Genomic DNA, 16,806 nt, shown 5'->3' on the forward strand with positions numbered 1-16,806 from the left:
TAACTAGAGTCAACTAAAGTACTAGAAGTAAATATACAGTAAAGTAACAAATAACGAGAGTCAAATAAAGTACTCGAAGTAAATATACAGTAAAGTAACAAATAACGAGAGTCAAATAAAGTACTAGAAGTAAATATAGAGTAAAGTAACAAATAACTAGAGTCAACTAAAGTACTAGAAGTAAATATACAGTAAAGTAACAAATAACTAGAGTCAACTAAAGTACTAGAAGTAAATATACAGTAAAGTAACAAATAACATCTCAATCTAGAAGTAAAAATACAGTGGTTCAACGTGTCAACTAAAGTACTAGAATTTAAATATAGAGTTTACAACGATCGTTCTTTGTTCTCCACAAAGTCGCATGTGTAAAGTTCCAATTCTGGGTTTACTTAAAAACTATCGTAATTTAGAGCATGTAAGCGTACTAAAGTAAAGGTATGGAAATAACTAAAATATACAGTTTGAAACTTTGTAACTAGGATAGAGTTTTGTTGTAAATCATAGAATTTGTTTGTAACAAATAACTGTCTGAGCTAGATAAGATCTGTAAATATCAAAGAATGTTGTTTTGTTTACTGTCTGAACTAGTCAAATAAGATCTGTAATATCAAGAATGCTGTTTGTTTACTGTCTGAACTAGATAAGATCTGTATTATCAAGAACAAATTTAGTTTGTTTACTGTCTGAACTAGAGTCAAATAAAAAGGTCTGTAGTAACAAATATCGACAGAATGCTGTTTGTTTACTGTCAACTAAAAGAACTAGAATAAGATCTGTAAAGTATAACGAAGAATGTTTGTTTAAATTTACAGTAAAGAACAAATAAAGGTCAAATAAAGTATAGAAGTAAATCAAGAGTGCTGTTTGTTTACTGTCTGAACTAGAATAAGATCTGTATTATCAAGAATGTTGTTTGTTTACTGTCTGAACTAGAGTAAAGATCTGTATTATCTCAAGAATGTTGTTTGTTTACTGTCTGAACTAGATAAGATCTGTATTATCCAAGAATGCTGTTTGTTTACTGTCTGAACTCGTAATAAGATCTGTATTATCAAGAATGTATTGTTTGTTTACTGAAACTTTGTAACTAGGATAAGGTCTGTATTATCAAGAATGTTGTTTGTTTACTGTCTGAACTAGATAAGATCTGTATTATCAAGAATGTTGTTTGTTTACTGTCTGAACTAGATAAGATCTGTATTATCAAGAATGCTGTTTGTTTACTGTCTGAACTAGATAAGATCTGTATTATCAAGAATGTTTGTTTGTTTACTGTCTGAACTAGATAAGGTCTGTATTATCAAGAATACTGTTTGTTTACTGTCTGAACAAGATAAGATCTGTATTATCAAGAATGCTGTTTGTTTACTCTCTGAACTAGATAAGGTCTGTATTATCAAGAATACTGTTTGTTTACTGTCTGAACAAGATAAGATCTGTATTATCAAGAATGCTGTTTGTTTACTGTCTGAACTAGATGAGGTCTGTATTATCAAGAATGTTGTTTGTTTACTGTCTGAACTAGATAAGATCTGTATTATCAAGAATGCTGTTTGTTTACTGTCTGAACTAGATGAGGTCTTTATTATGAAGAATGCTGTTTGTTTACTGTCTGAACAAGATAAGATCTCTATTATCAAGAATGCTGTTTGTTTACTGTCTGAACTAGATGAGGCCTGTATTATCAAGAATACTGTTTGTTTACTGTCTGAACAAGATAAGATCTGTGTTATCAAGAATGCTGTTTGTTTACTCTCTGAACTAGATAAGGTCTTTATTATGAAGAATGCTGTTTGTTTACTGACTGAACTAGATGAGGTCTGTATTGTCAAGAATGTTGTTTGTTTACTGTCTGAGCTTGGTGAGATCTGTGTTGACAGGATGGAAATTGGTAACAACAATCCAGTCAGTAAGTTACTAAAACGGTTATAAAAAGGGATGATTTTAAACTCTTCTTCTAAGCATTATGATACATTAAATCACACGAGATCACCTTTAACATAATACTTTTGTCAAGTATAACCATTCGAAACTTGTATGTACACATACTGAAGTTAATATGATTTTTTATGTAACATATTTTCTTTAAAACTACCTTCCTCCCTCAAAGCAACCAACAACAAATCCTGACTTTCGTTTCTTTGTTATTTGTGAGTGTTACACTCCGTGTGTATGTTCTGTATACTCATGTGGCAGTAATAATAGGGACAGTAAGTGTTACTCTACGTGTGTATATTCGGTATACTCACGTATTACTAGGAACCGTAAGTGTTACTCTACGTGTGTATATTCACGTATTACTAGGTACCGTAAGTGTTACTCTACGTGTGTATATTCTGTAAACCCACGTATTTACTCACGTAATACTAGGGACCGTAAGTGTTACTCGACGTGTGTATATTCTGTATACTCACGTATTACTAGGTACCGTAAGTGTTACTCTACGTGTGTATATTCTGTATGAACTGAATTATTGATCTATCACAAAGGCTCGTTTCTTTTTATTTTGTATTCAGTGACAGAGAATATCCAAACACCAGTGGATTTTCTAAAGCATATAAAATTCAGTTCTATACATTTTAATATTAAAATCTTTCTGGGGATTTATTGCGTTTGATCCTTGTGTCACGTGTACAACCCGAAGCATTAAGCTCAAAAACTTACAAGACATACGGGGTAGAAACATTAAAATTCAGCTTATTTGTATATTCGCTATGCTGACGTAAGCTGTGCGATTGTGATTCAAGCTTCAATATATAAACCTACAGTGAACGCGAGTGCAAGAACAAAAATTTTTTTTTCGGTTTTACCCTGGAGCAGCACTACAGAGTTTAAGGATTATTTTAATATGTAAACTCTGTTACTGCCACTAATTGTTTTTTACTGGTTCCTTTTAAATTCATGTTCATTGATTTACAGTTTTCATTCATGTGAAAAACTACTACGTTTATTATAATTGTACAGAACAGCTTTCCAATTCCATTCATTGCTCAAGGTTCGCTGCTTTGTTTATTCAACCTGGTACGGATTTTTCCAAAAAAATATAAATATCCCAAAACAAAGCTATGAAGGACTTCCTTTGTTCAAAATTAAATGAAAATCAGTAAATTAATAGACTCAACGAATATAAAGTTCTCACAGAGTTCTTTAATGCAACATTCATAGTAAAACCTTTAAGCATTTCACGTTCATTCCAGATTTCTGTTGAAATGTGTTGTGCGCATGTCTCTGACGTTACAAACCCACTAACTTTCAGTTGTGTTTGGCAGCATGATTAGAAGTTTGAGTGGCATTATTCATACCCTATTACGGTTGAATTTGTTCGTATATGACTTCAGGTGTACATTGTAGGATAGAAAGTGATACATATATAGTTCTGTTTCCGATAGTGTCCACTTGCTTTGTGTAAGTTAAATATTATATTCAATGACTTGTTCTCTGAGTGGTTATATTATTTTACATGGCAGTAAAATAATTTCTAACTTATTGCATTTGATTCCTTGTATGTGAGCACAAATATACACATTGGACTTATGTGATTTGCTAACCACTAGTAGAGAAACCTGATTTCAGGGTTATATGGCCGCAAACTGACCACTGTGCCACTCGTGTGTGTATGTATGGTGGGGTTTCCGCTTGGCATGTTTGATCAAACTACCTACAATATTGTAATTCAGCTGTTTTTTAATTTCTGAAACACAACAGCAAAAGTATTTCTACCGATGTGGATTAGATCCTGAATCAACGAACCTTCATAACAAGTTCTAAGTTAACGAAGCTTCATAAACTTGTAAACAGTTAAATGTTCTAATTGAAGTAGTTTGAGAGTTAGACGTATGTTTAATGATAAACTAAACCTTAAATAGCAAACTATTTTATATCATGAGGGTTTATTTTCAAAAACATAAACTTCTAAACGACAGGGCGTAGGACTCGTACCAAGTTCATTATATACAAATAAATAAATATAGATAGCTGCTCCATGTGCAGAATGAAACCTAAAGAAACTGTTTTCTCATTCTTTTGTCAGGGACTCGAGAATATTCTCCAAACAATTCATCTCTGCCACGTGGCTGATACCTCTCGTGCACAGTTTTATGTCTACCATGGAGACCTTATGAAAGACATGGGTGACTTAGAAACGGCAGCTCAGGTGGGAATTATTCTTAGGATTTTCCCATTTACAAACAAAAAGATGTGTTCTTTAAAAAATATTATGGGTGAGTTAGGAAATGCATTTGTAAATTATATACTATATAAATGGATTTCCATAAACCAAAGATAGTTATAGGTCTCCAGAAACGCCCATATATATTTTAAGGATTTCTTACGTGGCTGTTTCTAGGAAAGACTATAACACTTCTCTTTAGTCTGCTCTGTGAAGTGTTGTGATCTGCTGACAGTTTAGCTGTTTAACAAACGTTCAAATCGAATAAAATAATAATTAGTTTGCTTGCTACCATGAAGTTCATACTGAGTACAGGTAGTGTACTGGAGTGTCTAAACATGAAGTTCATACTGAGTACAAGTAGTATACTGGAGAGTCTAAACATGAAGTTCATACTGAGTACAGGTAGTGTACTGGAGTGTCTAAACATGAAGTTCATACTGAGTACAGGTAGTGTACTGGAGTGTCTAAACATGAAGTTCATACTGAGTACAGGTAGTGTACTGGAGTGTCTAAACATGAAGTTCATACTGAGTACAGGTAGTGTACTGGAGTGTCTAAACATGAAGTTCATACTGAGTAGAGGTAGTATACTGGAGAGTCTAAACATGAAGTTCATACTGAGTACAGGTAGTGTACTGGAGAGTCTAAACATGAAGTTCATACTGAGTACAGGTAGTGTACTGGAGAGTCTAAACATGAAGTTCATACTGAGTACAGGTAGTGTACTGGAGTGTCTAAACATGAAGTTCACACTGAGTACAAGTAGTGTACTGGAGAGTCTAAACATGAAGTTCATACTGAGTACAGGTAGTGTACTGGAGAGTCTAAACATGAAGTTCATACTCAGTACAAGTAGTGTACTGGAGAGTCTAAACATGAAGTTCATACTGAGTACAGGTAGTGTACTGGAGAGTCTAAACATGAAGTTCATACTGAGTACAGGTAGTGTACTGGAGTGTCTAAACATGAAGTTCATACTGAGTACAGGTAGTGTACTGGAGAGTCTAAACATGAAGTTCATACTGAGTACAGGTAGTGTACTGGAGTGTCTAAACATGAAGTTCATACTGAGTACAGGTAGTGTACTGGAGTGTCTAAACATGAAGTTCATACTGAGTACAGGTAGTGTACTGGAGTGTCTAAACATGAAGTTCATACTGAGTACAGGTAGTGTACTGGAGTGTCTAAACATGAAGTTCATACTGAGTACAGGTAGTGTACTGGAGAGTCTAAACATGAAGTTCATACTGAGTACAGGTAGTGTACTGGAGTGTCTAAACATGAAGTTCATACTGAGTACAGGTAGTGTACTGGAGAGTCTAAACATGAAATTCATACTGAGTACAGGTAGTGTACTGGAGTGTCTAAACATGAAGTTCACACTGAGTACAAGTAGTGTACTGGGAGTCTAAACATGAAGTTCATACTGAGTACAGGTAGTGTACTGGAGGGTCTAAACATGAAGTTCATACTCAGTACAAGTAGTGTACTGGAGTGTCTAAACATGAAGTTCATACTGAGTACAGGTAGTGTACTGGAGAGTCTAAACATGAAGTTCATACTGAGTACAGGTAGTGTACTGGAGTGTCTAAACATGAAGTTCATACTGAGTACAGGTAGTGTACTGGAGAGTCTAAACATGAAGTTCATACTGAGTACAGGTAGTGTACTGGAGAGTCTAAACATGAAGTTCATACTGAGTACAAGTAGTGTACTGGAGAGTCTAAACATGAAGTTCATACTGAGTACAGGTAGTGTACTGGAGAGTCTAAACATGAAGTTCATACTGAGTACAGGTAGTGTACTGGAGAGTCTAAACATGAAGTTCATACTGAGTACAGGTAGTGTACTGGAGAGTCTAAACATGAAGTTCATACTGAGTACAGGTAGTGTACTGGAGAGTCTAAACATGAAGTTCATACTGAGTACAGGTAGTGTACTGGAGAGTCTAAACATGAAGTTCATACTGAGTACAGGTAGTGTACTGGAGAGTCTAAACATGAAGTTCATACTGAGTACAGGTAGTGTACTGGAGAGTCTAAACATGAAGTTCATACTAGGTACAGGTAGTGTACTGGAGAGTCTTATAATTTATATTGTTAGAAAGCGGTGATTGAAAGACACTTTTAACTTCTAACGACCTTTTAAATTTTATTTAATTAATGTACCGGTAATGTAACTGTGTCCACAACTCTCCCACTCGATGTACGAAAATAATGTTTAACATGTCCCTCTGTTTGTAATGTTTAACATGCCCCTCTGTTTAACATGTCACTGTGTTTGTCCAGTGTTTGAACAGTGTCATCTTTACTTTCATTAATATTTCTGAAACTGTAGCTACTAGATAAAACATTAACTTAACAAAAAAGTTAACTTTTATACAAACACAAATTCTGTGTTTCGGTTCTAATCATAGCCAAGAAACGTGTACAGGACTATAGTAGTGTCAATTATAATCATAACCAAGAAACGTGTACAGGACTATAGTAGTGTCTATTATAATCATAACCAAGAAACGTGTACAGGACTATAGTAGTGTCAATTACAATCATAACCAAGAAACGTGTACAGGACTATAGTAGTGTCAATTATAATCATAACCAAGAAACGTGTACAGGACTATAGTAGTGTCTATTCTAATCATAACCAAGAAACGTGTACAGGACTATAGTAGTGTCAATTACAATCATAACTAAGAAACGTGTACAGAACTATAGTAGTGTCTATTATAATCATAACCAAGAAACGTGTACAGGACTATAGTAGTGTCAATTACAATCATAACCAAGAAACGTGTACAGAACTATAGTAGTGTCAATTATAATCATAACCAAGAAACGTGTACAGAACTATAGTAATATGAGTTATAACCATAGCCAAGAAACGTGTACAGGACTGTAGTAATGTCAGTTATAATCATACCCACTTTTATTAAATGTTGGTACACGTGTAAGTTTTGTGATTGTCTATTACGTAGTTTAACAATTAAATCAAATAGTAATTAATACCAGTTTACTGCAAAGCCAGTTTCTCTTTGTTAATTAGTGATTTTACCCAACAAAACTCTCTTCGTTCTGCAAAATATTCATGAATTTTCGAGTAACAACTGAGTCTTGTTTCATAATTTACTTGGAACTATTGTGTCTCCGTTGGTTACTGGATTCCTCTACACGTCTGTCGTATAAATTAAGCCAGCTTACTTAATTTCTGGTTGAAGTTAAGCATAAACTACACAACTGATAACCACGACTGCAGTATTAAGTCCACAGAAATAGAGCTGATAACCACGACTGCAGTATTAAGTCCACAGAAATAGAGCTGTACCACTTGGAGTTCAGTTCAGTTCTGTTAGTTACGTGAAGAATATTGAGTGGAAAGTTTAACAGACTTCACGTCATGATTTTGTTTTACACCAGATTTTAGTTGTAAATCGAATTACATCAACAGCTGAACATAGAGCTCTGCTGTTCTAAATCCGCAAAGTTTAAAACCTTAGTTACTTCGGAATCATGCTGACGTGTTGAAAGTGACCACAAAGAATATCCCTCCCTGTTTCAAGCCATGCATTGAGCTTAAAATTAAAGACGTTGATATATTCTGAGATACGCTGGAAGTTAGCCGAAGCTTTGGATTTATGAATTGAGTAATAATAATAATAATAAACAGTTATAGGATATTTAATCTTAAATCAAATATGACGTTCAGTGCTGAGTGTTTATTGCTTCGAAAGACCGATAGAACTAATTTGTAGGTGATAAAATGTTGTATGAATCGATGATTGGTGGAAATTACAATTTGATAAGTTAGTAATTTGAACCAAGAATGTATAGTTCGTGTGTTATTGAACTATCATGCGCTTCAATATAAACTCAATAAGATATTGGTGTGCTAAACTGGACTGAGTTAACAATAGCATCTCTCTCAAGAAAATTACAGTGACAAATTTTAACAATCGATTTTTTGGTAAATGATGAAGAAAACAGTTGTTGTGTTAATACACTTCCAGAACTCTAGCAGGAGAAGAACAGTAAGGATTGTTACCTCAGGTAAATCTTTATATATTGTCCTTTATGAACGATTTCTTCATTCAGCAGAGATACAAGTAATGCAACATTTTATGTTGTTGTTCTACCAGTAAAGTAACTGAAGGATAATATGACAGCTGAAAATAAGTGTAAATTCGTTAAGTGTGTTCGAAGAGAGAGATGACGTAAGAACCGACCCAGCATGGCCAGATGGTTAAGGCACTCGACTCGTAATCTGAGAGTCGCGGGTTTGAATCTCCATCACACCAGACATGTTCGCCTTTTCAGCCGTGGGGGCGTTATAATGTGACGGACAATCCCACTATTCGCCAAGAGTTGGCGGTGGGTGGTGATGACTAGTTGCCTTCCCTCTAGTCTTACACTGCTAAATTAGGGACGGCTAGCACAGATAGCCCTCGAGTAGCTTTGCGCGAAATTCGAAAACAAACAGAAGTAAGAATTTCACTTTGGAACATAAATAAATTTCGGATCACAGAGGACTTGCATTTTACGTTATCGATTTTGGTGGAGCTATTACAGGACAAGAAAGAGTCAGGCTAAGGTCAAATATCAAAGGTCAAATATAACCTTTTACTTGAATTGGTTGAACTTAGCCTGACTCTTTCTTGTCTCCTCCGATTTCCTCGCTATCATAGCAACAGATGAGATGTCGTATCTAATTCTACTCTCTCATTTTATCTGTCTTATTAGTAAAAGTAAAATGGCTTCTAAACATGGTGTATTTAAAAAAGTAACACATTCTGTTAGAAAATAGCTTCTACGTCATCTGTCGGTTTATTTTTCTTCAAAGCTGTTTTTTTTCACAAAGCTCTATAAAAACTTGAGAGAAAAGTAGCAGGAAAATAGCACTTACCGCCAACTTTTCGGCTTCACTTGTCTGAAAACGTAGTGAAATTGAACCAGCACTTTGATGTGTGGAGTGTGTTTTACACAAAGTGAAGTGTAGAGAGTTATTTTCAGAGTTTCTTATTCTCAACACAAACCTGTTGTCGAACTTATTTCTTTTTAACGATGTGTGTGGTTATGAAAGTACAATAAAATTAACTAAACATTCCTGTAAACAATATGATTGACCGTCACATTCTAATGCACTTAGGGCTGAAAGAAAAATATGTTGTTTGAATGATTCGAACCCCCAGCCTTCAGCCAGCAGACCACGCCACTCGTTAATCAATTACATATACTACGGTTTTAATCCAAATTTGTACAGAGGTTTTCCAATTATTTATTATATATAAATATATTAAACATAATTAAAATAAGGTAATGATTACATTTAAATTTATTACGAAATACTTTACTGAAAAAAATGAATCATATTACTGTTTTACAACGTTATGTATGCTAGTGTTCTCCAATGTAAAGTATACTAGTGTTTTACAATGTTAAGTGTACTAGTGTTCTACAATGTTAAGTATATCAAGGTTCTACAACGTTACGTATACTAGTGTTCTACAACTTTAAGTATACTAGTATTCTACAACGCTAAGTATATTGGTATTCTACAACGTTACGTATACTAGTGTTTTACAACTTTAAGTATACTAGTATTCTACAACGCTAAGTATATTGGTATTCTACAACGTTAAGTATGCTAGTGTTCTACAACGTTAAGTATACTAGTGTTCTACAACGTTAAGTATATTGGTATTCTACAACGCTTAGTATATTGATGTTCTACAACGCTAAGTATATTGGTATTCTACAACGTCAAGTTTGCTAGTGTTCTACAACGTTAAGTATACTAGTATTCTACAACGCTAAGTATATTGGTATTCTACAACGCTAAGTATATTGGTATTCTACAACGTTAAGTATACTAGTGTTCTACAACTTTAAGTATATTGGTATTCTACAACGCTAAGTATATTGGTGTTCTACAACGCTAAGTATATTGGTATTCTACAACGTTAAGTATACTAGTATTCTACAACGTTAAGTATACTAGTGTCCTACAACGTTAAGTATGCTAGTGTTCTACAACGTTAAGTATACTAGTATTCTACAACGCTAAGTATATTGGTATTCTACAACGTTAAGTATACTAGTGTTCTACAACTTTAAGTATACTAGTATTTTACAACGTTAAGTATACTAGTGTCCGACAACTTTAAGTATTCTAGTATTCTACAACGCTAAGTATATTGGTATTCTACAACGTTAAGTATGCTAGTGTTCTAAAACGTTAAGTATACGTCGAGAGAGTACCACACATTACTCTGAGATATCCATTATATTATCCATACATTAATATACTGACAGTATACTTTGAAATGATGAATTATCTTACACTGGGTTAGGATATTTGTAGAAGTTCTTCATTGCTACATGAGGTACGTTACGGAAGTGCATGAACATATATCTCACGTAGCAGCAGTTCCGTTAAACAATTGTTGAAGTTTTTATTGATCTATAAGTAAACGTTTAGTACCTTTTTCATCTTATTAACCAGTTATATATATTGTATCTAAAACAGCTTTAGAAAACTACAGCTAGAAAACTAAACTTTATTACCTTAAGATGACATCGTACCAATTCCTTCACGTTGTCAATTTCTATATGAAACTTACAAGATTATTGAAAACACATCTTATCATTGTTTTTAGATTATTGAATAAATTATTGTAAACACATCTTGTTATTCTGTTTTCTTTAGATTACAGATTATTGTAAACACATCTTGTTATTCTGTTTTCTTTAGATTACAGATTATTGTAAACACATCTTATTATTCTGTTTTCTTTAGATTACAGATTATTGTAAACACATCTTGTTATTCTGTTTTCTTTAGATTACAGATTATTGTAAACACATCTTGTCATTGTGTTTTCTTTAGATTACAGATTATTGTAAACACATCTTGTTATTCTGTTTTCTTTAGATTACAGATTATTGTAAACACATCTTATTATTCTGTTTTCTTTAGATTACAGATTATTGTAAACACATCTTGTCATTGTGTTTTCTTTAGATAATAAATTATTGTAAACACATTTTGTCATTGCGTTTTCTTTAGATTGCAGATTATTGTAAACACATCTTGTCATTGTGTTTAGTTAAGATAGTAGATTATTGTAAACACATTTTGTTATTCTGTTTTCTTTAGATTACAGATTATTGTAAATACATACTGCCATTCTCTTTGCTCGAGACACCAGATTATTATAAGCAGATACTGTCTTTTTGTTTTCGTTATAGAATGGATAATTGTTAAGACATGTGTTATTTTTTTATATTTATAAAAGAAGTGGTCCTGAGCATGTATGCTCTACTACTCTGTTTCCTTTGGAGAACAGATGATCTAATTTTCTGATTCAGTTTTCTAACGTTCCTGTCATTTGCAGAGTTACGAAATGGCCATTCGTCTTGATTCGGGTATCAGCCACGCCCACCTAAACCTTGGAGCAGTTCATCATCTGGAGGTGAGGTTTTTGTTTAATCCGAATACCTCATCAGTCATTGCAAGTAAAAATAGATCAACAATTTATATTGAGGTATCAGTACACGGTACGCCTAGGTGGAGTTAAAATGTATGATACAATTAACTTTGTAAAAATAGTTAATGTATTAAAAAGTTTGCTTTTCTGAATTTTGATTCATTCTTTATATTGTTTGTTGTTGTTATATTTTACCGGTAAAGGAACAGTGTTAAGTTAAAGTAAGATTTCAGATAAACAGTGGAACATTACTTATTCTGACTGGATATACTATGTTTTTATTTCATTAAATAAAGATCTAACTAGATTTTATTATTAACAGGTTTGTGTTTATGAATTTTCACATTTACAAATGTTTTATATTTTCTCTATACATACATTCGTTTCTTCTCGTTGTTTGTAATAATGTCTAACATATTTACAAATGTTTTATATTTTCTCTATACATACATTCGTTTCTTCTCGTTGTTTGTAATAATGTCTAACATATTTCTATATTTTCTTTACTTATTTAATATCGTACATTTAGCAGAACTTCATAAATTGTCGTGAAATATTTGTTAAGAACGGAAATATATAACTAACTATTCAGTGTAGTAGTGTTCTGGTGTATTGATTTCATGAGATAGATATTCATACTAACTATTCAGTGTAGTAGTGTTCTGGTGTATTGATTTCATGAGACAGATATTCATACTAACTATTCAGTGTAGTAGTGTTCTGGTGTATTGATTTCATGAGACAGATATTCATACTAATGATTCAGTGTAGTAGTGTTCTGGTATATTGATTTCATGAGACAGATATTCATACTAACTATTCAGTGTAGTAGTGTTCTGGTGTATTGATTTCATGAGACAGATATTCATACTAACTATTCAGTGTAGTAGTGTTCTGGTGTATTGATTTCATGAGATAGATATTCATACTAACCATTCAGTGTAGTAGTGTTCTGGTGTATTGATTTCATGAGACAGATATTCATACTAACGATTCAGTGTAGTAGTGTTCTGGTGTATTGATTTCATGAGATAGATATTCATAATAACTATTCAGTGTAGTAGTGTTCTGGTATATTGATTTCATGAGACAGATATTCATAATAATGATTCAGTGTAGTAGTGTTCTGGTATATTGATTTCATGAGACAGATATTCATACTAATGATTCAGTGTAGTAGTGTTCTGGTGTATTGATTTCATGAGATAGATATTCATAATAACTATTCAGTGTAGTAGTGTTCTGGTGTATTGATTTCATGAGACAGATATTCATACTAACTATTCAGTGTAGTAGTGTTCTGGTATATTGATTTCATGAGACAGATATTCATACTAATGATTCAGTGTAGTAGTGTTCTGGTATATTGATTTCATGAGATAGATATTCATAATAACTATTCAGTGTAGTAGTGTTCTGGTATATTGATTTCATGAGACAGATATTCATACTAATGATTCAGTGTAGTAGTGTTCTGGTGTATTGATTTCATGAGACAGATATTCATAATAACTATTCAGTGTAGTAGTGTTCTGGTGTATTGATTTCATGAGACAGATATTCATACTAACGATTCAGTGTAGTAGTGTTCTGGTGTATTGATTTCATGAGATAAATATTCATACTAACTATTCAGTGTAGTAGTGTTCTGGTGTATTGATTTCATGAGATAGATATTCATACTAACTATTCAGTGTAGTAGTGTTCTGGTGTATTGATTTCATGAGACAGATATTCATACTGACGATTCAGTGTAGTAGTGTTCTGGTGTATTGATTTCATGAGATAGATATTCATACTAACTATTCAGTGCAGTAGTGTTCTGGTGTATTGATTTCATGAGACAGATATTCATACTAACGATTCAGTGTAGTAGTGTTCTGGTGTATTGATTTCATGAGATAGATATTCATACTAACTATTCAGTGCAGTAGTGTTCTGGTGTATTGATTTCATGAGACAGATATTCATACTGACGATTCAGTGTAGTAGTGTTCTGGTATATTGATTTCATGAGATAGATATTCATACTAACGATTCAGTGTAGTAGTGTTCTGGTGTATTGATTTCATGAGATAGATATTCATACTAACGATTCAGTGTAGTAGTGTTCTGGTGTATTGATTTACAATATAAATTATTTGTAATAATATTGTTCTCATAGTTTCTGTTAATATACCCACGTTCTTAACTTATTTCAATTTTAGCTTCATTAGCTTGTTGTTCACTCCTTCGTTAGTACAGCGGTAAGTTTAAGTATTTACAACGCTAAAATCAGGGGTTCGATTCTCCTCGGTGAGCTCAGCCGGTAGCTCGATGTGGCTTTGCTATAAGAAAATACTCATTAGTTTGTTTAAACTTTTATTTCCATGTATGAATTTAGATTTACATCAATAGAATGTCGTATTTCCCGTTTAGTCTCTTTTAAATGTCTTACGGTGACTTAAATAAAAGTCTTTGAAGTTATGCGCTAGAATACGAATTTCGATACCCATATCGTAGCGTTTCGCTTAGCAAGAGAAATATAGAATAGAAAGAACAGAAACAGGTTTCTTACCTTATTATATAAAACTATTTTTTAAATTATCTGTTTTAACACACGTGTGAGAACGTGTTACTAAATAAACGGCTATTTATTTTTCGCTCGTGTAACGAAATAACTTTTGTTTTACATACAGGGTCGGTACTTACAAGCACTTAAACACTACAAGTTGGCCCAGTCTTTGGATCCACACAACTCAGTTGTTATGGAAAACCTGGGTAAACTGATGAGGAACTCGCGGAACATGTCGGTGCTCGAGTGCAGTAAGGAAAGTGAGTTTTGTAGAACTTGGTGAACAAAACGTTTGTGTCGTTTTAAATTTCTCAAAACATAGTGTGAATTACTTTGGAAAAATCGAGGGACCGAATTTCTACGATAAATAATTCGCTAGGAACCTGTTTCGTGGTTATTTTCTTTTTGGTTGATGAATATATATATATATATAGATGAGACTATAAAAAATGGAGTGTTTGTTTCTTCAATAAAGGACATAAATTGTTATTAAGTAATATCGGATCTTTTTCTGTACATTTAAATATGTGTGTGTGCTCACAAGACACCAGAAGGGTTTAATTCACTGACTCACGGAGATAATTATGCTTATTATGGAAAAATTAACACGATGGTGGAAAACCTCCGTTAGTTAAATAATAGACGGATCATCTATGCAACATTAGATTCCGCATGACTCGTGTATTGTTTGTACGTTTGATGTTTAATAAACGATCATTAAATAAACTCAGTTCTGTTATTTAAAAGTAAATATGTGTTTGTAGTTGGTTTATTTTCTGTTGCATGTTCACAACTTTCTAAAAACTAGTTAGTTGAGGCGCTGTTGAAGTACAAGTCTCTTACTTTCCTTTATCAACATTTCAGTTTAAAGTTTACAAAAACCAAAGACCAGAGTTAAGTGTTAATTTTAGATTATTTATGAAACTGAAACGAAGTGACATTTGACAGAAAAAAACATGATTTTCAAACTTGTACATTCCACCTACAGTCAAGAGACAATAGCCAGTCGGTATGAAGATACATTCGTTAAGTTTGTACATTCCACCTACAGTCAAGAGACAATAGCCAGTCGGTATGAAGGTACATTTGTTAAGTTTGTACATTCCACCTACAGTCAAGAGACAATAGCCAGTCGGTATGAAGATACATTCGTTAAGTTTGTACATTCCACCTACAGTCAAGAGACAATACCCAGTCGGTATGAAGATACATTTGTTAAGTTTGTACATTCCACCTACAGTCAAGAGACAATAGCCAGTCGGTATGAAGGAAGATACATTCGTTAAGTTTGTACATTCCACCTACAGTCAAGAGACAATACCCAGTCGGTATGAAGATACATTCGTTGCGTTCGATTGACGCATATGAAACAACACGTTAAACAAGGTATATTTTTAATCTGCGATTGAAGGATTCTACTTTTCAGGATTGACTGGGAAAAAGAAAGAATATATTTTTTTTTAATTTTATCTCGGACCTTTCACACAAAAATATGTTAAAATATAAGATTATTTGTTATTATTTGAGTGCAAGCTAGCCTGGAGTCTAAAATAACACATTCTGGTTACAGAAACGATAGAGTTAGTGTTTTTATTCATTTTAACACATAAATATTAAAACTCTGAAATAATCTATTTTCTCAACCGTTCCCTTTATTTTAAAGTTTATCAAAACTCTCTCTAAATAGTGAAAAATTCTTTTCACAAATGTTAGAACAAAACCTGGTAATGAAACTCAAAGTAAGTCCAATTAACAAAACCTGGTAATGAAACTCAGAATCACATAAAGATATATACAGAAATTCACGATGGAAGTATTACATTCGTGTGTTGTAAGGAAGTGAACAAAAGGTGAAACTCTGGTTTCAAACAGGTCCTTCTTTTCTATTATTAAGATAACTATAACAAAAGGTGAAACTCTGGTTTCCAACAGGACCTTGTATTCAATTATTAAGATAAATATAACAAAAGGTAAAACTGTGGTTTCAAACAGGTTATTGTATGCAATTATTAAGACAACAATAACAAAATGTGAGACTGGTGTGAAACAAGTCCTTGTTTTCTATTATTGAGATACCTACAACACAAAGTGTGATTATTCTGTGAAATGGGTCTTTGATTTCTATTATTAAGATAACTGTAACAAAAAGTGAGACTCTGGTGTGAAACAGGTCCTTGTTTTCTATTATTAAGATAACTATAACAAAATGTGAGACTTGTGTGAAACAGGTACTTGTATTCTATTATTAAATTAACCCTAACAAAAAAAATAAAAAATATGGCGAGAAAGAGTTCCTTGTTTTCTATTATTAAGAAAACTATAAGAAAATGTGAGACTCTGGTGTGAAACAGGTCCTTGTTTTCTATTATTAAGACAATTATAACAAAATGTGAGACTATTGTGTGAAATGGGTTCCTGTTTTCTATTATTAAGATAACTATAACAAAAAATGAAACTGGTATAAAACAGGTCCTTATTTTTTATTATTAAGATAACTATAACAAAATGCGAGACTCTGGTGTGAAAGAGGTCATTGTTTTGTATTATTAAAATGAACATTACAAACAGTGAAACTCTAGCGTGAAACAGGTCCTT

At 32.9% G+C, this 16,806-nt stretch overlaps 1 protein-coding gene across 1 annotated transcript in view; it reads left to right on the forward strand.

Annotated features, from left to right (window-relative positions):
- The window catches only part of LOC143237872 (protein O-mannosyl-transferase TMTC1-like), a 32,350-nt gene extending 17,418 nt beyond the window's left edge, over positions 1-14,932 (forward strand). Inside the window, exons 8-10 of the mRNA XM_076477567.1 lie at positions 4,034-4,156; positions 11,565-11,642; positions 14,336-14,932. Of these exons, the coding sequence (XP_076333682.1) occupies positions 4,034-4,156; positions 11,565-11,642; positions 14,336-14,494 (360 nt within the window). The 3' untranslated portion in view covers positions 14,495-14,932. The remainder of the gene's footprint in view (positions 1-4,033; positions 4,157-11,564; positions 11,643-14,335) is intronic.
- The last annotated feature ends 1,874 nt before the right edge of the window (positions 14,933-16,806 follow it).

This window comes from Tachypleus tridentatus, chromosome 13 (assembly GCF_004210375.1).
Source record: "Tachypleus tridentatus isolate NWPU-2018 chromosome 13, ASM421037v1, whole genome shotgun sequence".
NCBI classification, from domain to species: domain Eukaryota; kingdom Metazoa; phylum Arthropoda; class Merostomata; order Xiphosura; family Limulidae; genus Tachypleus; species Tachypleus tridentatus.